A 27,129-nucleotide genomic window follows, 5' to 3' on the forward strand; every position below is an offset into this window, starting at 1 on the left:
CAAAGGTATTATATAGGTATATGTGTGAAATCAAAGATGTGTGCACTTATATAGTAAAAGAGGAAACAAAATTCACAAATTTTTATTGATAAAAATAAAATAGAGCTTTTTTCCCTCTTGGGCTGGGGGATAATATTTTATTTAATTGAGGTTCAAAATCATTCTACCTAGTCACTCAGATGGTAAAGAATCTGCATACAATGCAGGAGACCTGGGTTCAATCCCTGGGTCAGGAAGACTCCCTGGAGAAGAAATTGGCTCCCCACTCCAGTATTCTTGCCTGGAGAATTCCATGAACAGAAGAGCCTAGTGGGCTACAGTCCATGGGTCACAAAGAGTTGGACATGACTGAGAAACCAAACTTTCACTTTCATCTCCAGTATTCATCTGTGTTGGCTCTTCATGGGATTTTATGTGTTTCATCGTGAAAAGTAATTTATCATACACACAGGTATGCAAAATATTATCCATCCATGAGTATGGATTCTGCTTTTTCAGTCATTTTTTGGATGTCTAGTAACCCACTCACTATATTAATATTTCCGTTTCAAGAACTTGGGTCCTATAGTCCATGGTGAGATTTTGCTTTGTCCCTTCCTATATGCTGCTGTCTCTTGGCCCTGGCTTGGCATTGCTAACACCAGTCCCACTTGGACAGCTTGTTCTAGATTCAGCTCCAGTTTTAGAACTCCATTTGCCAAGGGCAAGCTAGCATCTGTGCTTCCTAAACCCATTTGCCTATATGGTTAGCCTTTTCCTGCATTTTTTCATCCATCCCTGCTATTATTTTATTTGAAGTCTCCCTGTCTTGATGGACTTTTTCTGTGGCTGGACCTGAGTCTAATATAAACTTCACCTTCACCACACTCAGTTACCTAGTTTCTCTGATCCTTCCCAGTCCTGCTTGTCCAACTGCCAGTCAAGCTCAGGTGGGCGAACCAGGAAGGGCGGTTGATGTTGGCAGGCCCCTGGGGCTTTCCCAACACATTAACCAGGGGGCTGACTGTGATTTTAGAAAATTCCCAGAATTCTGTGCATGCAGGGACCTTGTAAAATTTTAAAATTATTTATGATTGGTGGGGGATGTAATGGTAGCTGCCTTCTAGAGCATGAGGGTTCTAAGCATTGGAACAAACAGTGAAGTTTTCATAATCCAGAAGGTGCAGATTATTCTAAAATGAAGGGAGAAAGAACTTCCGGTTCCATGGGTAGAGAAGCCTGGCGGACTACAGGCCATGGGGTGCAAAGAGTCAGATAGGACTAAGCAGGCAGGCACGCACGCATGCATACAAGATTCAAGTAAGTTAGTGCAGGTTCAAATGACCCAGGGAGTCTAGTCCAAAGTCTAAACTGCATGGAAGATGTGGATTTGGCTGATGTCCAGTGCTTAGGAGAACAGTTAGGAAGTTTCCAGGACTTGAGAGATTCAAAAGAGGTTGAAGCTTAGGATTCAGTTAGGGGAAATGTTATAACAGAAAATATGACTAGAGGTTAGACAAAGCCAATATCTCTACTGTACCCATCTGTACATGCCCCAGGTAGATTCTCTGAGGCTTACTTCCCTCAGGCTCTGAAGACCTAAGATAGTTCTCCATTGTAACATCCAACAGGTATTAGCATGGAGATAATCTGAGATCAACTTAGAAAATGAAGACTTCAGTGCTGAGTCCTTTAATCTGAAACAGACAGAAGACTTTATCAGAGGTCTCCTGACTTCCTTGTCTGTTTTAGTATACATGCTGCCGAAGTGAGCACCTGACTTCCTTGTCTGGTCTTTTCTTGTGTTCTCAAGCTTGAAGGGGCTTGGGAAACAAGAGAGGAAGAAGGGAGAATGGGTGTTCTGGCAGTGTGGGAGATGAAACAACTGGTTACCACAGCCTAGCCACGTTGACATACAAAGCAAACTATAACAGAGAGGAAGACAAAGGTGGGAGCGCTGAGAACCAGACTCAGAGACTAGATGGTCTTAAGCGCAAATGTGCTTAGACCAGCTCCTTGCAACACCATGGACTGCAGCCTGCCAGGTTCTTCTGTCCATGGCATTTCCCAGGCAAGGATACTTACTATGCCCTCCTCCAGGGAATCTTCCCAACCCAGGGATCGAACTCAGGTCTCCTGCATTGCAGGCAGATTCTTTACCGATTGAGCCACCAGGGAAGCCCCAGAACCCCAGAAAAAAACAAAGGCTTATATTATTAGGTGAGTACATAAGTCCTAGGAATAGGACTTATAGTCCTAGGAATATCCTGCTTTTGAGACAAATTGTGATATAGGCTTAATCTTTCTTTTATATAATCAGTATGCCATAGCATAACAATAACGACAAAATACTTTGCTGTGGGAATCTGAGGACCTGGCAGAATCTTACTTCTGAGAGATCACTCATCAAGGTGATCTGAGCGGATGACCAAGTCCCTCAGGTCTTCTAGCTTTGTCTGTAGGGGCTTCTCAGGTGGCATTAGCTGTAAAGAACCTCTTAAAGACATAAGAGACAGGGGTTCTATACCTGGGTCAGGAAGATCCCCTGGAGAAAGGCATGGCAGCCACTCTGGTATTCTTGCCTGGAGAATCACAGGGACAGAGGAGCCTGGAGAACTATGGTCCATAGGGCTGCACAGAATTGGACCAACTGAAGCAATTTAGGACGCACACATGTACAATTGGCAAGTTTGATTAGAATCCAGAGTGAATGTTTTCAGGAGAGAATTCAAAAATGCATATAGGACTCAAAGCAAAGTGTTTAGACTAATCTTGGCTATATAAAAAAAAATCACTAGGAAGGATATTTAAATATATTGCTTCCTTTGTTAAAACTCCAAGAGATTTTAATTCAATCAATGTGGAGCCTGGGCTTCATAATTAAAAAATTAAAAAGCTACTTTGGGCAATTCTAAGTTTACCCAGTACAGAGAACCATTTGCCAAAGATATTCAAATCTGGTTTTGTGCATTTCTGAATTTCTAAAGACCTAGTGGTTCATTGTGGTCCATGGAAAGAATTCCACAAGACCCTGAATTAGATTTTTTCAAAGGACAGAAAAAACAGTTGTCTACAGTGTACGGGAAATGAACTTTCATCTCATGACACTATTGTTATTACAGCTTTTTTTCCTGTCTTACCTATCCAATCATTAAAGAGCTGTGAGCTTTCCAAACACTTAAAAGCCAGTCACAGTGATGTAATTCATGCAGTTTCTCTTTGCCAGACTAGAAAAAGGAAATCAGTCTACTGTCTTCTGGTAGAACGGGTTTATTTAGCGAACAGAACAATGCAATCTACACTGGATTTAACAACGGAAGAAACTGTTAAGAGAAAGACTGTAAAGAAGTACAAAATAATTTGCATTGTAAGTACATTTTAACATTTTCACCCTTGTAGTTTGTGGCAAAAGGTAGGGGTATGACTCTAGAATTGTAATTGTTTGTGTTGCTATTTAAATATGAAGTTTTAAGTAACTGTGTTCAGTTTTATCCCTGATGACAACTCTAAAGCAAACTTTTAAATCACATTTTGCAAATAAGAAATTTGCATAACAACAAATTAATATTTGGTCAATCTAAAAAACTGGGATCTGTGGCAAAATGCTTAGCAGCACTGATTTTACCATGATTATAACTATAATTATCTCCCAAGTCACCCTTGTGCGTGAGTATGTTAAGACCAGAGGGTGAGGAATTAAAATCAGGGTCTTTAATTCTTTTTTCAATTGTTGATTTTGTGCCATTTAACTTCACTCCTAGGGATAGTCTCTTTTGCCTGCTTTCTCTTTCTTGTTCTTTTGTACTGTAAGATCCTCCCTGTCTTAAAACAAAAACTTGTCTTGGTTTTATTACATTCTTTCTTTCTTTTACCATCGAACTTCCGACTCTCCTCATTGCTTCAGTTTTCTCACCAGCCAACCGTTTTTTATTCTCTAGTTTTGGGGGGTTTTTTTTACTGCACTGAAGTTGCCACCTCAAAAGTCAATCCTTCTCCCTGCTAAGTCTTCATAACAGCAATACTCAGATATCATGGAGCAATTTCTCATTTTGAATTCTCTCCCCCTTGCTTTCATGATGACATTGAAATTCCTGGTTTTACCACTTTTCTCCTTATCTGAATTATTTGTTTATTTATCTTTCTTCTCTTTGGGCATTTCACCAAACACTGTGTGAAGATCTTTTCTTTATGGACTCTAACCTTTCATGGATTTAAGAGTGTATTCTCTATCAAGAATTCCGCATTGGCTGCTAGTTCTCACTCTTGACTGAGTTTCAGTCCTAAGATAGCAAGTGCCTGCTTGCCCTTTCTTCAGCATCTACCTTATAGTCAAAACCATTTGCCTGATTTTCTCACAACTCTCCTGCTGCAGTTTTCTCCTAGATTCCCAACTTAATGCCATCACCATTCACTCTTTCATGCAAGCATTGTTTGGAGGTGTAAGTGAAACGATGTGTGTAAGAATTGAGCTCAATAACTATAACAAAGGGAACTCAAACAAAGTTTGAGTTTATAATATAACAAAGATATTCCATTTATTTTTCTGGGAATTTTGACATTTGTTATTCTGGGAACTTTTAGCTCTTATGCCATTTATCATACTTATCCTATCTTATAAATTCAGGGAATTCCTTGAGAGCAAATCTTGTTCATCATTTATTTCCCTTCTTTGTATCCTTTTAATGGTTTATTAGTACACATAAATGGAAGCTCAATATTGTAAAATCATAGTTTCAACCCTACTATTTCTATATTTTAGTAAAAGTTGTATTACAAAATTTTAAATGTATCTGTTTCTAGCATTCTTTATTCAGTCAAGTTAAAATCAAATGTTGGTTTCTCAGTAATTTTTGGAGTTCAGAGTACTCCCCTCTACAATTTGTAGATAGTATAAGATAGTTTAAGATATATTTGCACCTTAATATCAAGAAACTTATTCAGAGTTACATAGTTAGAGTCATGATTATACAAGGTTGAAGATGAACCTTCTTAGCCTAGGGCTTCCCAGGTGGTTCAGTGGTAAAGAATCCACCTGCTAGTAGAGGAGATACAGGAGACTTGGGTTCAATCCCTGGGTGGAGAAGATCCCCTAGAAGAGGAAATGGCAACCCACTCCAGTACTTTTGCCTGGAGGATCTCATTGACAGAGGAGCCTGGAGAGCTACAGTTCACGGGGTCACAAAGACTCAGACATGACTGCTAGTCTTGACGACAGCTGCAGCATCAACAAAAGACAGCTAGATGTTGCTTATTTTTCCAGCAAGTTTGGATGATAAAAGACCCAAAAATAAAGTGTAAACTGAAATATAGCTGACTCTGACTCGTGAGGTTTATCATAGGAAAGTTTCCCAGTGCATTTTTGCTTTGTAACATTTTTAACCTTAATCTAAATCTGTGGCTTTTGAGAATCAAAATAAAGGTGTTAATGGTGTTGTTTAATAACTGCTTATGTTCACTTTTCCTCTTCATCCTCTCTACTGAACGAACACCTATTGGAGGTCACTGACCTTGGGCTAACTTTGACACTTCATATGAGAATTGTTTTCATAGTATTTAACACGTTTCCCCATCCTTAAATTCACTTCCATTTTAAAAGTTAGATGTGTTAATTTTTAGTTGATTTCCAGAAGGCAAACAAACAAACAAATCTATACCTTAAGTAGGGTCTTTATTATCAAAAGCAAATTTTGATACTGGTTTTTTTCTTTCATTAAACTGATTTTAAAAAAAATAACAAATTTCATTGGCATTATAAAATACTTTCCTAATGTCAACTAAAAAAGTGCACAACTTGAGAGTTGCCAGGTAAGTTTTATTTGGTACAAAATGAAGGCTGCAGCCCAGTAGAAAGCACCTCAAATAGCTCTGAGAGGTAGCTCCAGACAGGCAGCGGGGGAAGGTCAATATATGAGATTTTGGTGAAGGGAGTTGTTATTCAGTCGCTCAGTCAAGTCCAACTTTTTGCTACCTCATGTACTGCAGCACGCCAGGCTTTCCTGTCCTTCTCCAACTCTCTGAGTTTTCTCAAACTCATGTCTGAGTTTAAGTTGGTGATACCATCCATCGTCTCATCATCTGTAGTCCCCTTCTCCTGTCCTCAATCTTTTCCAGCATCAGGGTCTTTTCCAATGAGTCTGCGCTTTGCATCAGATGGCCAAGGTATTGGAGCTTCAGCTTCAGCATCAGTCCTTCCAATGAATATTCAGGGCTGATTTCCTTTAGGATTGACTGGTTTGATTTCCTTGCTGTCCAAGGGATTCTTCAAGAGTATTCTCCAGCATCACTCTTTGAAAGCATCAATTTTTGAGCACTCAGCCTTCTTTATGGTCCAACTCTCACATCCATACATGACTACTGGAAAAACCATAGCTTTGGCTTATGGACCTTAGTCAGCAAAGTGATGTCTCTACTTTTAATATGCTAAGTTTATCACAGCTTTTCTTCCAAGCAGTATGACTACTGGAAAAATCATAGCTTTGACTATGTGGACCTTGAGTATGTGGACACTACACTCAGCAATGTAGTGTCTCTGCTTTTTAATATGCTGTTTAGGTTTGTCATAGCTTTTCTTCCAAGGAGCAAGCATCCTTTCATTTCATGGCTGCAGTCACCATCTGCAATGATTTTGGAGCCCAAGAAAATAAAGTCTGTCACTGTTTCCACTTTTCCCCCATCTATTTTCCATGAAGTGATGGGGCCAGATGTCATGATCCTAGTTTTTTGAATGTTGAGCTTTAAGCCAGCCTTTTCACTCTCCTCTTTCACCTTCATGAATGGAAGCAGAAGTTCAGTGCTATGAAGCACTCATTTTACAAAAGATTTTCTGTTAGTCATAAGGAACTCATCTCATCATGAAGAGATTTCTGTTTTTCTAAATATGAAGAGATGCAGGGATTGGAATCCTGAAATCAGTTTCTGAAAGTATCTAGCTATCTAAAGACCTGTCCCACCAGATTCCCTGGAGCACGGAGTGCCTCACTCCGCCCTGAATTCCCTCAGGGTGTGTTAAAGGTCGACAGCTGCAGCGGCACAGAGTTCGCCCTCCCCGGAGTCAGATGGCACATGCCCTTGTCCAGTCGCTGGCGATGCTCTTGGCAAGCGCCAGTTTGTGAAAGTGCAAGTGTTAGTTGCTCAGTGTTTGTGATCCCTGTGGTCCGTAGCCCATCAGGCTCCTCTGTCCCTGAAATTCTCCAGGCAAGAATGCTGGAGTGGGCTGCTATTTCCTTCTCCAGGGGAATCTTCCCAACCCAGGGGTCAAACCTGGGTCTCCCGCTTTGCAGGCAGATTCTTTATCGTTTGAGCCACTGAGGACGCCATTTTGTAGTTGACATAAGTAATCTGTGTACCTAGTTAATTACCTAATTAATTACCTAATTAAGTACCTAATTACCTAAGTAAACTGTGTGTTCAAGCTCTATCATTCAGGATACTTATCATTGGACTTGATGGGGAAAGAGATCAGTGAAAAGAATTCTCTTTATTACACAGTTTAATTTCAGTCATAGTATGAAGTCCATTACACTGAAGACCTTTGTCAGCATGGTGATAATGATTACATAAACAATCATTAGTCAATGACTTCCAGATTACCCAGAACATTTGTTTGCTATGTAGAGCAGAGCAGGTAATTTGCTAGTTGATTGTTTGGAGATTATATTTTTATATGTTAAATATCTTCAGGGGAGAGTGAAAAAGTTGGCTTAAAGCTCAACCTTCAGAAAACTAAGATCGTGGCATCCGGTCATATCACTTCTTGGAAAATAGATGGGGAAACGGTGGAAACAATGGCTGACCTTATTTTTCTGGGCTCCAAAATCACTGCAGATGGTGACTGCAGCCATGAAACTAAAAGATGCTTACTCCTTGGAAGGAAAGTTATGACCAACCTAGATAGCATATTAAAAAGCAGAGACATTATTTTGTCAACAAAGGTCCATCTAGTCAAGGCTATGGTTTTTCCAGTGGTCATGTATGGATGTGAGAGTGGGACTATAAAGAAAGCTGAGTGCATAAGAATTGATGCTTTTGAACTGTGGGGCTGGAGAAGACTCTTGAGAGTCCCTTGGACTGCAAGGAGATCCAACCAGTCCATCCTAAAGGAGATCAGTCCTGGGTGTTCATTGGAAGGACTGATGCTGAAGCTGAAACTCCAACACTATGGCCATGTCATGCGAAGAGTTGACTCATTGGAAAAGACCCTGATGCTAGGAAAGATTGAGAGCAGGAGGAGAAGGGGACGGCAGGGGATGAGATGGCTGGATGGCATCACTGACTCAATGGACATGGGTTTGGGTGGACTCTGGGTGTTGGTGATGGACAGGGAGGCCTGGCGTGCTGTAGTTGATGGGGTCCCAAAGAGTCGGACATGACTGAGCGACTGATCTGAACTGAACTGAAATATCTTCACTGTTTTCTCATGATCAGAAACCCTGTTTCCTGGAAATGATGTAATTCATGATTTTAGAGTTTGGGGATACTTTTAAATAAATAAGACTTTCTTTGTGGCTCAGAAGGTAAAGAATCTGCCCCAATGCAGGAGACCAGGGTTTGATCCCTGAGTTGGGGAAGATCCTCTGGAGAAGGGAATGGCAACCTACTCCAGTATTCTTGCTTGTAGAATTCCTTGGAAAGAGGAGCCTGGTAGGCTACAATCCATGGGATTGCAAAGAGTTGGACAAGACTGAGTGACTAAAATTAAAAAATCATTTAAATAGATGATCTCCAAACATGTATCTAGTTAAGAAAGAAAAATGTGCAAAGATAATTGGCCCCCTTGGTTTCGTTTTTACTTTAACTCAATTTGGGGTTAAACCAACTGGGACTAATGTATTTGAACTTAAAGTCTGTAATCAATGGTATTTTAAAATTCTGGTATTATGAAATGCTAGCACACTGTGCTCCCATAATAGTCACCCATGGAATGAGTGAGTGAAAGTTGCTCATTGGTGTCTGACTCTTTGCTACCCCATGGACTGTAGCCTTCCAGGCTCATCTTTCCATGGAGTTCTCCAGGCAAGAACACTGGAGTGGGTTGCCATTTCCTTCTCCAGGGGATCTTTCTGACTCAGGGATTGAACCCAGGTCTCCTGCACTCTGGGCAGGTTCTTTACCATCTGGGCTACCAAAGCTAGCACACTGTGCTCCCCTAACAATCACTGGGGGAGACGGGATATCTGGATTTTTGTATATTTTAATGAAATTGTAAAGGTCACATTTTTAAAAATTTTACAACAGGTTCTTCTCATTTTGTTGGCGGCTGTGTCACTTGCATTAGGCCTGGTGGCTGGACTCAGACGACAAGAAGAGCAAGGTACACCCCTCAGGATTTCCTCAGAATATTTTTTTCCTTCTTCTTTCTCCTCACCTTCACTGTTAGCACTTGGACTTGCCTCCTCTCTCCTGCATGTCGCTCTCCCCCTGCTAGGCTCCTCTTTCTCCCACACCCCACTTTTCTGTGGTTAGCACCATCCATTGCCACATCTGGACTTTCTCCTTTGACCTCATCTCCCTTCTTCTTTGAGGTTCATATCATTCCAGTTTTTCCCCACTTACTTTTCATCACCTTCCTAGAGGACTTCGGAAACTGGATCAAAGGTTCCTTCTCTCCCTACTCCTACTCTATCGTTAATACCAGATGATAAACTCGGCCTTGAAAGTCTTAGGTGCTTCACACCCAGGACCTCTAGCCACCACATTTGTACTTGATATCATGTTAATATTACCCTATCCTTGAAATCTCACTCTTTCTTGGCTAGGCAGTGCCACTTTCCTGAAATAGAGTGCACAGTAAGAGCTTCACAATTATGATTGTTATTATTTTTTCCATAAGAAGCAAATAAAAAATAGGAGATTTGTGGCTCAAAATATCAAAACACCTCACATGTCTTTTGCCATATCCTATTAGTATGTAAGAGTAAATAAACCATTTATAAGTGACTCTATAAATGTACTTTATGTGCATTTACTATAATCTTGGTATGTATTGTTTAGACACTTTTACTCAGGGAATGTATGGGGTCAAATGTTAGATAATTTATTCTCCTTTTTAATTTGGTTGATCAACTTCTAATTTGACTCCAATGGGGAAAATCTTATTGCTTCTTCATTGGGAGACCCTTGGTGATGTTAACTGGCAATTTTCCAATATGTTTTCAGTTAATTTACAGACACGCAGTTCCCATAGTATCACATGGGAACACCGTGGGACTGAGAGATGGGCATTGACTGGAAAATGCCTATCTTTTCTGGTCATTTTGCTTCTGGGTTTCTGAGCTGCAGAACCAGGCCTAGATCTAGCAAATGTTGGCTGGCCATTTTGGTGGTTTCTGATGTTAGTGCATAGAGGTGGGTATCAATTCTTGGTTATTTCCTCCCACAAATCACGTAACTTAATTGCAAAAGGCAAAAGTAATCTCTAAACAAAATCTCCAATTAATCCAGCTCTTTCCACCCCTTCCCTATGTTAGTACAGCTATTGACTGGCTCCCCAGAGTCATTGTTCCTCATTCTCTTCCTTTGTCTGTCAGGGCTTATATGCCATCCTTCCCCTTCCCCTCCTGCCCAGGGGACTGGCCTTTAACACTGATCCCTCTTTGCCAGCATCCTTAACATAGTCACCCCCTCATTCTTCCACCACAACTCTTGTTTCGTAAGCCCCAACTCTTGATCATTTTCACCATTCTCTGCTCTAATTAACCTACTTTTCAAAGGCAGTATTTTTTTCAAGTGTGAGTTTTTAAACTAGTTTTTCTAGTTTGAATGACAATTTTATCATTTTTTTGTGCACATCCCTTCTTTTACTTGTTTTCAACAAGTAAGTACTGACTCTGTACTCAGTGCTACTCTAATTACTGGGGATATAGTGATACAAGAAACAGACAAAAATCCTTCAAAGTGTTTACATTCTAGCATGGAATACAGACAAGAAAAAAAATATGCTATATATATACATATATATATATATATAATATATTATGATAGAGAAAGTGCTAAGGAATAAATAAAACTGAAAGGGGGAACATGAAATATAGAGTCAGGGCAGGTAAGAAGTATATAATAACTTTTGAGTAAAGAGCTAGAGGCAGTGGGGAAGAAACAAGGATATTTTGGCAAAGAACATTTCAGGCAAGAGAAAATAGCAAGGGCTATTCTTGCCTGGCAAGTTCTGTTTAAAGAATAATAGGAGATCAGTGAGCTAGAACTAAGAGGACCAGAGGGAGGGTAGTCATAAAATGAGATCAACCAAAGAAGAGTCAGATCATAGAGGGGTTGGTAGGTCAAAATGTGGGCTTCAGCTTTCATTGAGTGTGGTGCGGATTGATTGGAGGTTTTGAGTAAAGGAATGACATGCTGTTGTTTGCTTTTCTGTGTGATCATTCCAGCTGCTGAATAAATGCCTGAGTGATACTAGAAGTAGAGAGACAAGTTAGAAAATTATTGCAATGATATCAAAGATCCATATGTCTTGGACCAGGGTGGTAGCACTGTAACTGGGAAAAAGTATTTGGATTTGGAGACCTTTTGATGTAGTAAATAGACTGTATCAACAGGTTGAATATGGAGTAAGAAATAGAGTAGTCAAGAATGACCTCAGTATTTCAGCATGAACTCCTAAAAATATGGAATTTCCATAATTGAGATTGGATAAGACTGTAGAAGGAGTTGGTTTGGGAGGAATAATCAGGAACTTCATTTTGGATACGTGAAATTTGAAGTATCTACCAGATGTCCAAGTAGAAAAGTCAAAAAGTAGTTAGATATATAAGGCTGGCATTCAGGGAAGTTCTGACTGCACATACAACATGGTGAATATCAGCATCATATGTGGGATTTAAAGCAATGTGACCAGGGTATGCCAGCCTTAAAGAATTGGAAGATGAAGGAAGAAGACTAGGAAAGAGTGGACAGGAATGTGGGAGGGAAGCCAGGTGACTGCTGTGTCCCAAAAGTCAAGTGCAGAATATGTTTCAAAGGAGCAGAATGAATGTAAAAATGTAAAGACATTTTATGTAATTGGTTTATAAACCTTTCCCCATACTTTCTCACTAAACTTTGTTGCTATCTAATTGCTACACGTGTACCTATTCTTATGCACCTATCCACTTATTGCATGTATCCAACATGTCATTTGACCTATGTCCTCTCCCAGTGTTGCTTTTCTGATATCATTCTGACTTAAGATCCTTTATATATTTCTCCTGCTCTTTCCCTGGGAGCTTTCCAGATCTCTCTAACCCTGTTGATCCCTTGCTTTGAGTTTTGCTATGAAAATTTAGTGAGCAACTTTGATGTAATAATGTTTGCTCTTCAATTCTGGGCAATTTTATTATGATTTCTTTAACAATATCATTTTTATTTTCCTTGTTTTCACTTTTCAGTACTACCTCCCTGTTTAAGGGTCAACTATGTAGTAGCCTCAATTACATCTGCAAAGCCCCTTTATCATGCAAGACAATATATTCATAGTCTCTCGGATCAGGGGAGGGAACCTTCCTGAGAACCGTAATTCTGCCTACCACACCCCGCCACTGAATTTTTCATTACTGTTGTCATGTTTTTTTTTATTTCCAAGAGCACCCTGAACATGATTTACCTTTTTAGAATTAGTTTACTTTCTTATTTCTTGAATGTGATATCTTTTCTGAGCATCTCAATCAGTTGCGTGTGTGTGTGTTTAACTCTTCTACTCCTTGCATTATTTACTCTTCAAAAGTTTTCCCTTTTTCTCTTGTTTGTTCTGATCCTTCATGTTGGATGCTATTCAGCCATTCTCAAAGGTCTGGTGACCATTTGTTTCATTGAATAGTAAGACTTGTTCATCCTTTTTGCTCATTACGGCTGTCCTCCATGTCTGCAGCCTCTGTGATGAAAGCAACTCCTCCCACTTTCTTCCAAATTATAAGCCTTCTATTCTGACGTGGGAGATGGGATCCAGACTTTCAACCAATTTCACTACATTTAGCCTCTGTTTGTCCCTCTTACCCTCTCCTAATAGACCCTGGTGTCTTTGAGTCTGGGACCTCTCTGGAGTCCTGGGGAAAAATCAGTTATTATGTATTATTCATTATTTATCACTTTGCACTCATGAGTCAGGCAGTGCAATAAAACTTATCTATTTTTCTGTCCTAATCTGTACTGGGTACTTCTTGGGCTTCCACCATCAAACTTTGAGACATTGGATAACTGCTGAGCATTGACTGCCTTATCCCTTTACCCTACAGGCAGCTGCAGAAAAAAATGCTTTGATGCTTCACATAGAGGACTAGAGGGCTGCCGCTGTGATGCGGGATGTAAAGGCCGAGGCGACTGCTGCTGGGACTTTGAAGACACCTGTGTGCAATCAAGTACAAACAAGTTTATTAACATGTTGGTTGTGTGATCATTAATGAATGTGCAAATGCTCACCAGACACTTGTGTGTTAATAGCTTGCTTGGGCTGACATAACAAAGTCCCACATACTGAGTGGCTTAAGCCACAGAAATTCTGGAAACTAGAAGTCCAAGTTCTAGGTGTTGGCAGGGTTGATTCATTCCAAGACTGTGAGGGAGAATCCATTCCTTGCCTCTTTTCTAGGTTTTGGTAGGTTGCCATGGTTTTGGCCATCCTTGGTGTTCCTTGGCTTGTGGCAGCAAAACTCAAAAGTCTGCCCTTATCTCTAGATGACCTTCTCCCCGTGTCTTCAGTCTTCCCTCTGCATGTGTTCATGTCCAAATTTCTTGTTACAAGATGAATACCAGTCACACTGGGTTGGGACCCACGCTAATGACCTCATTTTAATTTGTCTGCAAAGAACCGTTTCTAAATAAGGTCACATTCATAGTAATGGGGGAAGAGGGTTAAGACATCAGCATTTTTGGGAAGGGACACAATTCAGCCCATAACACCTTGTATTCAGGATCTAGTATTAGCCTGTCCTCTTTTTCAGTATTCTAAAGATAGAATTCACACTTTGTTTAGTTGAGGTTGAGAAATAACAGTCTCCAGCAGATAAAATACTGTCAAATTATACACATTTCGAAGGAGTTTTCCTATGGCTTGTCATCTTATTTAATTTCATTTTTAGTGGTTCTTGGAGAGTATAAGACTCCCATAGAAAGCAGGTGATTCTTGGTGATTCTGATGCCAGTGTTCCATGGAACACAACTTCAGAAACATTGTCCTTGAGGTGGAAGAGACAGCTTAGTTTTCAATATCTAATTTTCTAGGAAGTCAATGAAAATGGTGGTGGTGTGTCTAGTGGTTTAATGATAATGAAGATTAGAACAGTAGAGCTCCTTTCATTATTTTCTCTGAAAAGGGCTCGAGGGAGAGGATAACCCAGTAGGGATAAGATCTGTATTCCCTTTAATTCATTATTAAAAAATATTTTCTTTCTAAGTACATAATATGTAATGGAGAATGAAGAATTCTGCATGACTGAAACATACAGCTGTCACCTAGCCAATGCATTTGTCTGATTGTAGGGCTGACATTAATGCCAATCACCATTTCCTGGCAGGTGGCCCTTTAGGAAACAATCTCCTCTTGTTAGCTTGTAGATTCAGCCTCTTGCTGTTAGCTCTAGATTTACTGAAACTGATCTCACATTAAGTGCCTATCTTGGAAAAATCCCAGAGGCACGTTGGGGAGCTGATCTACCATCCTTTCACTGTCACCTGGAATGTACCCTGGCTGCCTGTGTTCCTAGAGACCTGGCCATGTTCCTGTTACTTCTGCTGTCACTGCCTCTGCCTTGATGTCAGTCCTTAGATCAGGCTGCTCTTGGGTGGCAATGGTCACTCAGGCTGGTAGTTCTTCTGTCCTTGGGTGGGAATAGGACAGGTGTTCAGTTTCTCCAAACTCAGAGGTGTACCTGATAGGTAGACCAGAACCACAGCTTATAAAGCTACATTCCTCTCTGCCACCCATGCCAAAAGAGGAAAAGTGGTGGACTGCCTCTTATTCGTATTATATATTTTCATTTGTGGATGCAGATAAATTAAGAATTTGACCATATGATAATACAAGAAGAAATGCATGGTATTTATAGTGTTGGTATTGGATGGTATTTGGTATTTGGATGGTATTTGATATTTTTGGTATTGGTATTCTTAGAAGAAGTTGTATGCTCAAAACTGAATTGTGTAATTCTTCAGCTCAAATATGGACATGCAATAAATTTCGCTGTGGGGAGACCAGATTGAAATCCAGCCTTTGCTCTTGTTCAGATGACTGTTTACAGAAGAAAGATTGCTGTGCTGACTATAAGATTGTTTGCCAAGGTAAGCAGGTGTTGCCCATTTGCCTTCATGAGTTCAGTGACCCTAGAGCTGGCCTAGGCTGATAATATTAAAACCAGTCAAAGAATTTTTGGCCACTGCGTGTGGAAGAAAAGACTCAATGTGTTTACTGTGGGAAGAAATGTGTTTTGTGTACGAAAGAGAAAGGGAGCTCATAGCTTAGATATTATAGAAGAAAAAACTCAACGTTCCATGTTGTCTGTAGAGCAAGATCTTTTTCAGTCCAATGCCTATGGTAGACATCCTTGTGGTTTGAGACACGGGATGGCAGATCCTGAGGTTAAAACATCACAAATGAGATTCTCTGGCCCAAATAGCAGCTGGTTAAACCAATAGGATTGTTGAAACAACTATGTCCTGAGTGGTTGGTTTAATGGCTGATTTAGGACTGGCAAGAGGTCATGCAGAGCCAAAATGAGAATCCAGGTTTATCAATGCCTGATTTCACTTGCTTTACTGCTTTAGGGGTGCAGATTTCTTTTAAAAAAATCACCAATCTCTCTGAATATCTGATGAAACTTAAGAAAAATGCACACATATATATAGCAAAAAAATTGCTTCAAGTTTTGCTGAAGCAATTGCTGTCAACCCTTTTCTCATAATCAACATGTGTGATATTTTTATACAAAAAAGAGATTAAATTGAATTTCGATTTTTTTAAAATAGGAAGAATGTTATAGTAGAAACATTATTATCCCTTAGTAGAAAATAGGTTTTGCACTAATGGATAGATCAGTTTTTATGCAAAATATAATTGAAAATCAGCTAAGAAGGGCAATCAGAAAGGAAAGTAAAAGTTCCAAATGGTTAAGTCTGTTTTTAAATAATAATTGGTACTTAACAGTGAATATTGTGTCATTAAAAACCTATCTAAATTCACAAAGCAAGTATAGTTTCAGTTGCTTGTTTCTCTAATAAGTTCACTGAACATACTGCCTCTGACCTTTGTAGTCTCCTGCCCTCTACCCTAATTTTATAACTCTTAACTTTTTATCTCAATAGTGATTCTCTGGTCATGTGGTGAATTTTCTCACTGAATTCATTGCACAGTATTTCTTGAATTTAGCAAAAACAAAGGCGATCGTTACAGGCAATGTTGAAGTTTACTATTACCACTAATTAATTACTTTGGTGTTCCCTGAATCATTTCAGTTTATTTTTTAAACAAAGGTAAGTGTTTTCTCACTCTAAGAATTCAACACTTTACAGATGTAAATGATTCTTGCCAAAATTGTGTCTCCAGGCAGGAGTTGGAGGGAATTTGAATAATTTTTGTGCAAGAAACCAGCTAGTTACTTTTATATTTTAAGTTTAGAATTTTGGGGGAAAAAAAGATTAATTTCTAATGTATAGATGGAAGAGAACAGTATGTTTTTAACATAGATCCATCACCTTTCTTCAGCAATGATCAACTCATGACCAATCTTGTCTCATGCTGACACAGTGAAATTTTCAAAAAGATAAAAATATGACTCTAATAAATACAAAGCATATATATCAAAGATCCATTAACTCATTAAGGAGATAGCCAACTGGAGTGTTAAGCTGGTTCAGAGGAACAGAGACTAAGTATACATAGAACTGAAAGAGTATTGGAACAAAATCACTGAAGATATATTTTTTGGTGGGACACAAATGATTTGCTTTGTTATAGGACAATTTACTTGCTATCAGACAAGAATCAGTCACACTGTTATTAGTTTTCTACTGATTAAATGAATCCTTGTGTGTGTACTCAGTCATTCAGTCCTGTCCGACTCTTTGCGACCCCACGAACTTTAGCCCACCAGGCTCCACTAGGCTCCGCTGTCCATAGGATTTTCTCGGCAAGCCCACTGGAGTGGGTTGCCATTTCCTCCTCCAAAATGCTATCCTTATTAAGGTGTAAAATAAATAGTAAAAGATAAGCTAGATAAAGATATATACTTATAGGCAAGTAGACAATCCAGAGAGGGGCTTTTAAGATTATAATAATTACCAGCATGACACTAAAATGAAGTCTAATTATCAGTTCTCCTTTTGCTCATTTTCAAGTTTTGGAGTTTTTTCTTAATAAAATACCCCCAACCTATCTTTGAAAATTTTAGATTACATCAAAGGAAATCCTAATGTTAATATCATTCATCTATAAATATTTTTAGCATGTATCTAAAAAAGATGAACATTTAACAAAATTAGAATACCATCAATATGTCTAAAAATGTCTTCAGTGATTATAATATTTATTATCAACAAATATCTAATCTGTGTTCAGACTTTTCTGTTTCATGATATTAAAAAATATTTGTTTCATCTACCCAAAGCAATCTATAGATTCAATGCAATCCCTATCAAGCTACCAACGGTATTTTTCACAGAACTAGACCAAAGAATTTCACAATTTGGTTGGAAATACAAAAAACCTCAAATAGCCAAGGTAATCATGAGAAAGAAGAATGGAAATGGAGGAATTAACCTGCCTGACTTCAGACTCTACTACAAAGCCACAGTCATCAAGACAGTATGGTACGGGCACAAAGACAGAAATATAGATCAATGGAACAGAATAGAAAGCCCAGAGATAAATCCACGAACCTATGGACACCTTATCTTTGACAAAAGGAGGCAAGGATATACAATGGAAAAAAGACAACCTCTTTAACAAGTGGTGCTGGGAAAACTGGTCAACCACTTGTAAAAGAATGAAACTAGAACACTTTCTAACACCATACACAAAAATAAACTCAAAATGGACTAAAGATCTAAATGTAAGACCAGAAACTATAAAACTCCTAGAGGAGAACATAGGCAAAACACTCTCCGACATAAATCACAGCAAGATCCTCTGTGACCCATCTCCCAGAATATTGGAAATAAAAGCAAAACTAAACAAATGGGACCTAATGAAACTTAAAAGCTTTTGCACTACAAAGGAAACTATAAGTAAGGTGAAAAGACAGCCCTCATATTGGGAGAAAATAATAGCAAATGAAGAAACAGACAAAGGATTAATCTCAAAAATATACAAGCAACTCCTGCAGCTCAATTCCAGAAAAATAAATGACCCAATCAAAAAATGGGCCAAAGAACTAAACAGACATTTCTCCAAAGAAGACATACAGATGGCTAACAAACACATGAAAAGATGCTCAACATCACTCATTATCAGAGAAATGCAAATCAAAACCACAATGAGGTACGATTACACGCCAGTCAGGATGGCTGCTATCCAAAAGTCTACAAGCAATAAATGCTGGAGAGGGTGTGGAGAAAAGGGAACCCTCTTACACTGTTGGTGGGAATGCAAACTAGTACAGCCACTATGGAAAACAGTGTGGAGATTCCTTAAAAAACTGGAAATAGAACTGCCATATGACCCAGCAATCCCACTTCTGGGCATACACACTGAGGAAACCAGATCTGAAAGAGACACGTGCACCCCAATGTTCATCGCAGCACTGTTTATAATAGCCAGGACATGGAAGCAACCTAGATGCCCATCAGCAGATGAATGGATAAGGAAGCTGTGGTACATATACACCATGGAATATTACTCAGCCGTTAAAAAGAATTCATTTGAATCAGTCCTAATGAGATGGATGAAACTGGAGCCCATTATACAGAGTGAAGTAAGCCAGAAAGATAAAGAACATTACAGCATACTAACACATATATATGGAATTTAGAAAGATGGTAACGATAACCCTATATGCAAAACAGAAAAGGAGACACAGAAATACAGAACAGACTTTTGAACTCTGTGGGAGAAGGTGAGGGTGGGATATTTCAAAAGAACAGCATGTATACTATCTATGGTGAAACAGATCACCAGCCCAGGTGGGATGCATGAGACAAGTGCTCGGGCCTGGTGCACTGGGAAGACCCAGAGGAATCGGGTGGAGAGGGAGGTGGGAGGGGGGATTGGGATGGGGAATACGTGTAAATCTATGGCTGATTCATATCAATGTATGACAAAACCCACTGAAATGTTGTGAAGTAATTAGCTTCCAACTAATAATAAAAAAAAAAAGGTAGAAATTTCAGTTGATGGGTTAAAAAAAAAAAAAATATTTGTTTCAAGTAGGATCCAAAGAGATTTCAGACATTTCAATTGGCTGACATATTTCAAATCCTTTAAAAGTAGGTTCTCCCTTTCTTTACTTCCTCTCATGCAATTTACATGTTGGATAAACGGAGTCACTTATTCTGTAGAATTTTCCAGTCTGGGATTTGTAGATTGGCTCTTCTGTGACTTAAGCATTTTGTCTTCTCCCGTATTTCCTGCAAACTGGTAGTTAGAACCAGAGGACTGTTCAGATTCAAGTGTCTACCTATCTATCTATCATGTATCCTTCACACGTAGTGGTGTTACTTCCATCAGGAGGCATATCTGTCTGTCTGGGGTTATTTTGGTCATGTTAGGCATGTATGATGATTGCATGGATCCATTGCAAGTGTGCTGAGTTGCTAAGTTGTCCAACTCTTTGTGACCCCATGGACTATAGTCCATTAGGAGTTGCAAATGATGGCATTCATATTTGATCATTTCTACTTCATTAATGAGCTGAAATATTCTATAAACAGAAACATCCATGGAGTGAGAATTTTTAAGTTATGATCTTAAAAATTTGTTCAATTTTTCCCATTTAACATCAATATCAATTATTCTCCTTGGTTATTTCTCTTTTATTCATGCTTTCTTCTCATTTTTCTTTAGATTGTATACCTATGTCAATTAAAGGGCCCCTGGCAGCTCAGTTGGTGAAGAATCTGCCTGCAGTGCAGGAGACCCAGGTTTGATCCCTGGGTCAGGAAGATCCCCTGGAGAAGGAAGTGGCAACTCATTCCAGTATTCTTTACTAGGAAACTCCATGGACAGAGGAACCTAGTGGTTCCATGGGGTTGCAAAGAGCTAGACACGACTGAGTGATTAACACTTTCATTTATTAAACTCATTTCCTCCTAGTGGTTGGGAAAGCATTGTCCTTGAGGGGAAAAAACTTTATTTAAAAAAAAAAGGAAGAAAGAAGAAATTGTCCCTTTCCAGCTAAAAGAATTCCCTTTGTCTTCTTGGTAAAGATGGGCTTCTTGATATTGTTAGTATAGATTACTGATCTGTGCAAATCGCTACAGGCACTGACCTTGTCAATGTGTGAACTAGCATTTAACATGTTCTGTGTGAATTTTGTCATTGGAGTAGCATGAATTAAGTCGTTTGGAAAGATCATATCCATTGAATGTTGGTTTCTCTTTTCTTGTCTAAAGATGTTGATCTTAATGCTTTTCAGGACAAACCTCATGGGTGGAAGAAGGATGCAGCACGGCCCAGCAGCCTCAATGCCCAGAAGGGTGAGACGGACATGGCCATGTTTATCCTCCTTTAGTAGATGGCACACGGAAATGTAGTGAAGGCAGGATGGAATTTCCCACCACGTTTACATTTGAAAACAAAACAGTTAACAAAAGATTAGATTCCTTGTAGCTTCCAACTCACAACACACTTTGGTTTGCTTTATTGTTTACAAAGCAACTTGTATTAAGTTATTCTAACAGTGGCTTAAAAAATGGTTGAAGTATTTGTAGTAACATCCCAAGATCCTATAAAAATCAGAACTAGAATTTAGATCTAAATGACATTAGCCAAAACTCTTTTTCCATTGTCATCCTGGCCCCTCAGATTTATTCTCACTGAGGGAAAGGGAAGAGAATTGTCCTTGGAAGGCCTCGCTGTGAAAGGTGGACCTTGGAGAAAGGATGAGGTGGGCATGGGTGATGAACATATGAGGCATCACACCTCACCCCACCTTCCCATGAACCCCCTCACATGTTTATGATGGCTGCTCTCGGACTTGGTCCAGCCCTGGAAGTATGCAGTCAAGGTGAATTTCCCGTTTGCCTCTGGTTGTCCTTTCTGCCCTTCATCTGCTTCACTCTTCCGGCCCAAGCAGTGGGGACATGATAGTGAGACAAAAGAAAGACAAAACACTATCAGGCTATAGGAAGAATTGATGGAGATATTTTTAGATAATATTACTTCATTTTAAAAAATGTGTGTGGATAATGTGTCTATTTGTATATCATGTTACTTTGGTTTATACCAGATCCAGCTACCCTCTTCAGAAGTTTCTAGGTAGAAGAGTAAAGAATTTATAATTTTAAAAAAAGACTTGAGTTTGGGTCCTGATTGCCCATAGGACTTTGCCCTAGTAACGTCCCTAAACTTCATCTATAAAATCAGAATAACAGTAATAATAATAATAGCAATAATAATAGTGCCAAGTTCAGAAGATTTCATGTGAGAAGACAATCAACATCCTGATCACATAGATGTATGACCCTGTCTTTAAGCTGCAAGATTATTTTGATGGCATATTTATAAATATAAATTTTAAAATCAGAATTGTGCTAATGACTTTGAGAGTTGGACTATAAAGAAAGCTAAACGCCAAAGAATTGATGCTTTTGAACTGTGGTGTTGGAGAAGACTCTTGAGAGTCCCTTGGACTGCAAGGACATCCAACCAGTCCATCCTAAAGGAAATCAATCCTGAATATTCGCTGGAAGGACTGATGCTGAAGCTGAAACTCCAATACTTTGGCCACCTGATGCAAAGAACTGACTTGTTGGAAAAGACCCTGATGATGGGAAAGATTGAAGGCAGGAGGAGAAGGGGATGACAGAGGTTGAGATGGTTGGATGGTATCACTGACTCAAGGGACATGGGTTTGACTAAACTCCAGGAGTTGGTGATGCACAGGGAGGCCTGGCATGCTGCAGTCCATGGGGTCACAAAGAGTCGGACACAACTGAGCAACTGAACAGAACTGAACACAAATTGCAATATGTCACTTAAATTCCTGGATGATTGTTTTCTACACACTGTAAACAGTCCAAATTTTCTGTTCTTAATTTTTGAGATGTAGTTCTTGTGCATTGAGGTATTCACACTTCAGTATAATTTTTAGAAATTCAGAAACCTATGTAACCCACAGATATAGAATATTTCCAACATATAGAATATTTCCAAGTCCCCAGAAAGATGTCTCTGTTCTGATTTTCATCACCATCAGTTCAGTTCAGTTCAGTTCAGTTCAGTCGCTCAGTCATGTCTGACTTTTTACAACCCCATGGACTGCAGCACTCCAGGCTTCCCTGTTCATCACCAACTCCTGCAGTCTGCTCAAATTCATGACCATCGAGTCAGTGATGCCATCCAACCATCTCACACTCTGTCATCCCCTTCTTCTGCCTTTAGTCTTTCCCAGCATCAGGGGCTTTTCCAGTGAGTCAGCTCTTCACAACAGGTGGCCAAAGTATTGGAGCTTCAGCTTCAGCATCAGTCCTTCCAATGAATATTCAGGACTGATTTCCTTTATGATTGACTGGTTGGATCTCCTTGCAGTCCAAGGGACTCTCAAGAGTCTTCTCCAGCACCACAGTTTTTGCTGATTGTATAGAGCTTCTCCATCTTTGCCTTGCTTCATTTTGTACTCCAAGGTCAAATTTGCCTGTTACTCCAGGTATCTCTTTACTTTCTACTTTTGCCTTCCAGTCCCCAGAAACGAAAAGGATGTCTTTTTTGGGTGTTAGTTCTAGAAAGTCTTTTAAGTCTTCATAGAACCATTCAACTTTAGCTTCTTCAGCATTACTGGTAGGGGCATAGACTTGGATTACTGTGATACTGAATGGTTTCCTTTGGAAACTAGTAGAGGTCATTCTGTCGTTTTTGAGATTGCATCCAAGTACTGCATTTTGGACTCTTTTGTTGACTATAAGGGCTAATCCATTTCTTCTAAGGGATTCTTGCCCACAGTAGTAGATATAATGGTCATCTGAGTTAAATTCACCCATTCCAGTCTATTTTAGTTCACTGATTCCTAAAATGTCAATGTTCACTCTTGCCATCTCCTGTTTGACCATTTTCAGTTTACCTTGATTCATAGACTAGGTTCCTATGCAATATTTTTCTTTACAGCATCAGAAGTCCACAATTGGGTGTTGTTTTGCTTTGGCTCCATCTCTTCATTCTTTCTGGAGTTACTTCTCCACTGTTCTCCAGTTGCAAGTTGGGCACCAACCAACCTGGGGAGTTCATCTTTCAGTGTCATATCTTTTCATATTGTTCATCACCATAGATTCATGTTTTAGAATTTTACGTAAATGCACTCATATCACATATCCTCCTAAGTCTGTCTTTTGTTTTCTCTTGTTTGCTTAGCCCCGTGTTTCTAAGGCTCATAAATGTTGTTGCATGAGTCATTCATCTCACATGGGCTTTTGTGCTGTGTGTTTTCTCTGAGTGAAACATTGGTCCCTTTCTCTTTTCAGATCATTTCTGTTTGTTCTTTAAGGGTCACTTCACATGTCATACCCCCTGCGGAGCCTGCTTTCACATTAGCAATACCGAATCTATGTACTTGAATAGCATCCTGTACCTAAATCTAGTCCTTAATCACTTCTGTTTACTTCTTAATTTCACCCTCTAGATAAGGGCTGTGGGGCTTTCCTGGTGGCTCAGATGAAAAAGAATCTGCCTGTAATGCAGGAGACTGGATTTGATCCCTGGGTTGAGAAGATCCCCTGGAGAAGGGAATGGCAACCTACGCCAGTACTCTTGCCTGGAGAATCCCATAGACAGAGGAGCCTGGTGGGCTACATTCCATGGGGCCTCAAAGAATCAGACACAACTGAGCGGCTAAGTGCGCACACACAGTTAGAGGCTATGATTCCTTAGTGCCTTTGTCTCGGTACCTAGCACAGGTGACAATTTCCCTGGTGGCTCAGATGGTAAAGCGTCTGCTTGTAATGCAGGAGACCCGGGTTCAATCCCTTGGTCGGGAAGATCCCCTGGAGAAGGAAACAGCAACCCACTCCAGGACTCTTGTCTGGAAAATCCCATAGACGGAGGAGTCTGGTGGGCTGCAGTCCATGGGGTTGCAAAGAGTTGAACAGGACTGAGTGACTTAACTTTCGCTTTTTCAGCACAAGTGAAGTGAAAGTCGCTCAGGCGTGTCTGACTCTTTGAGACCCCATGGACTGCAACAGTCCTTGAATTCTCCAGTCTAGAACACTGAAGCGGGTAGCCTTTCCCTTTTCCAAGGGATCTTCTCACCCCAGGGGTTGAACTCAGGTCTCCCACATGGCAGGCGGATACTTTACTAGCTGAGCTATAGGGGAAGCCCATCTAATGCAAAACCCGCCTCAGATATTTGTTAAATGGGTTACTCTTCAGTAAATGTATATTCTGGGAGACCAAATGGACATCGTCAAGACTCTCCTCACAATTTCCTTTAGAATGTGCAAATAGATGGCTATGCTAATATATATATATATATTTTAGCTCTACTCAAACATATTGAGAGAAACTGAAATTATTTTTGTTTTTAGCTGATAACAGCATTCAAAATTTTCTTTATGATAATACTTGGCATTTGTCAGAATTTTTAAAGACATATTCTAACCAAATTCCTTGGAAACACATATTCTTACTCAAAAGTGTAGATAAACTGCTTGAGCACAGAGTTGAAAATGTCTTTGCCATTCTTATTTGCATGCACTATGTTTAGAATTCAAAACAAAGTTACTGTGTTCATAGTTGTTATTCATAATAGCCCTAAACTGGAAAGTATTCAAATGCCCATCAACAGGATGAATCACTGGACTTCTAGACAGCTATGAGAATGAATGATCTATAACCATATGCGAAATTATGGATGGACCTCAAGCATAATGTTAAGTAAAAGCAGCTAGACACAGTGGAATACACACTGTGTGATTCTGTTGTGTATAAATCTAAGTACAAAAATAGACACAGCTAATCTATGCTGTTAGAAGTCAAGATATTGATCATCTTAGTGAGGTGTGGTTTGCAGAAGTTTTTGACTAGATGAGTGCATGAGGGAAAGATTCTAAGTATTACTCTGTTTTGTGATCTGGGTGATGGTTACACAGTGGCGTTTAGTATGGAAAAGGATTATGAAGCTATACATCTTTAATTGTGTGTGTATAAAATACAAATACAATTTTAGAAGTGAAAAAATTATTAGATGGAAAAAACGATAGTCACTGGCTATAACCCAAAGTTCCCTTTCATTATTGTAACTTACATACTCATCTAAAATGAAATTGTAATGCTTTGGAAGTTAATACTAATATCCTGAAAGTTCAAAATGTAGAACTTTAGAATAATAAAACATAAGTTTCAGAGCTCATGAATTCCATATCACAATAACAATTCTGCTATGTATCCAAAAAGTGGTAGAATAATTGTAACATATAATTTTGAGTGTGAGCATTGAACTCAGGAATCATTGCTTTTGGATCTTTAGCCAAAGCTAGAATTGTGAAAGGTCTACAACATAGAATCCCATTTCTGTTGATGTTTTGTTAGTGAAGAGAATAGATTTCAAGTCTTTCTGAGGCCAAAGCCCCTGATTTTTCTACACCGCTCACTCCCTGTTCAATGTAAATGCTCAGGGCTAGGCAAATTTCTTACATGGTATATTTGGGTGTTACAGATAGCCAGTGACAAGGGGCAAATGAAAATAAAGTTAGCCAAAACTGTTTAAACTCTAGAACTCAAAGGATGTCAGATTCCCAAGTTGAAAGACCCAGATAATTTATGTAACACCTTTTGAAAAAATATTGTACGTTTTTATATGGATTAACAATGTACTGGAAACACTGATTGTAAAGGGAAATATTTAAAAAGAAAAAGGAAAACTTAGAACTATTTCTGACTGTACTTTCTCAGCATTCTCAAATTTAGAGAATTATAAGTAGTATAGAAAAGAGTCTTTTTTGAAAAAAATCAAGATACTGGTCTAAATTTTTGTTTTCCATTTTCAGGTTTGACCTGCCACCAGTTATTTTGTTTTCCATGGATGGATTTAGAGCTGAATATTTACAGACATGGAGTACTCTAATACCTAACATCAATAAACTGAGTAAGCCTCCTACAATCAGATGTGTATGGATGACAGATTAACTAGTTAGTTAATCTCTAAATGGTGCAGCTTTCTTTTTGACCTTTAATGTTAGTGGTTTGTCTCAGCCCAGCTCCTCTCAAGAGTTTTGATGACTTTACTATTGATATCTATCTTACACTTACTGGCTCCTCCTCTTTTTGCAGCATGCTCATCTTTTTGTTTATTTTGATTTGTTTTGTAATTGAATATAACTTCTGTTCTATGAAAATCTGTTCCTAGATACTGTCTCAAAAATGGTGCTTGTCGTATCTAGATTCTGGCTTTTAGCAAGGTGGATATGACCAGTAAGAATAGGAGCCTGGAGGAACCTGAGTAGACCAGACAGACCAGCCTATACCGAGGCTCCCAGAGGTGAAGGGGCTTCGCTGGTGGCTCGGGGGTAAAGACTCTGCCCGCCAGTGCAAGAGATGCGAGTCTGAACCCTGGCTTGGGAAGATCCCCTGCAGAAGGCAACGGCATTCCACTCCAGTATTCTTGCTTGGGAAATGCCATGGGCAGAGGAACCTGGTGGGCTGCAGTCATGGGGTCACAAAGAGTCGGACACAACTGAGCAACTAAAGAAGAACAGCCATAGGTGAAAAGCCCAGCATCTCTGTCCAGTTCTGGAGTCAAGATGCCTGGAACCTGGCTCCACCTCTTACTAGCAACTTACTTCCCCTGCTGGTGCCCCAGTCTCTACATCTATAAAATGTTCACTTCCCACCTAATAGAAATACCACTAGACTATGTACATAGTGTACCTTGCATGGATTTAAGTTATTACCATAATTGTCATTTGTATCGTCATCTTTATCATGATGTTGTACTTCTGTGTTAGGGCACAATTTTATAAAGTTAATAATAGAGAGGAATGGAGTAATAACCTATATATGGGGGGAAAATCTGAAAGAGAATAGATACACGT

At 39.4% G+C, this 27,129-nt stretch overlaps 1 protein-coding gene across 1 annotated transcript in view; it reads left to right on the forward strand.

Moving 5' to 3' along the window:
* Positions 1-3,191: 3,191 nt before the first annotated feature.
* The window catches only part of ENPP3 (ectonucleotide pyrophosphatase/phosphodiesterase 3), a 79,665-nt gene continuing 55,727 nt past the window's right edge, over positions 3,192-27,129 (forward strand). Inside the window, exons 1-6 of the mRNA XM_043457408.1 lie at positions 3,192-3,346; positions 9,214-9,289; positions 13,200-13,322; positions 15,115-15,240; positions 20,526-20,586; positions 26,086-26,183. Coding sequence (XP_043313343.1) covers positions 3,269-3,346; positions 9,214-9,289; positions 13,200-13,322; positions 15,115-15,240; positions 20,526-20,586; positions 26,086-26,183 — 562 coding nt within the window. The 5' untranslated portion in view covers positions 3,192-3,268. The remainder of the gene's footprint in view (positions 3,347-9,213; positions 9,290-13,199; positions 13,323-15,114; positions 15,241-20,525; positions 20,587-26,085; positions 26,184-27,129) is intronic.

The sequence above is a fragment of the Cervus canadensis genome, chromosome 33 (genome assembly GCF_019320065.1).
Source record: "Cervus canadensis isolate Bull #8, Minnesota chromosome 33, ASM1932006v1, whole genome shotgun sequence".
NCBI classification, from domain to species: domain Eukaryota; kingdom Metazoa; phylum Chordata; class Mammalia; order Artiodactyla; family Cervidae; genus Cervus; species Cervus canadensis.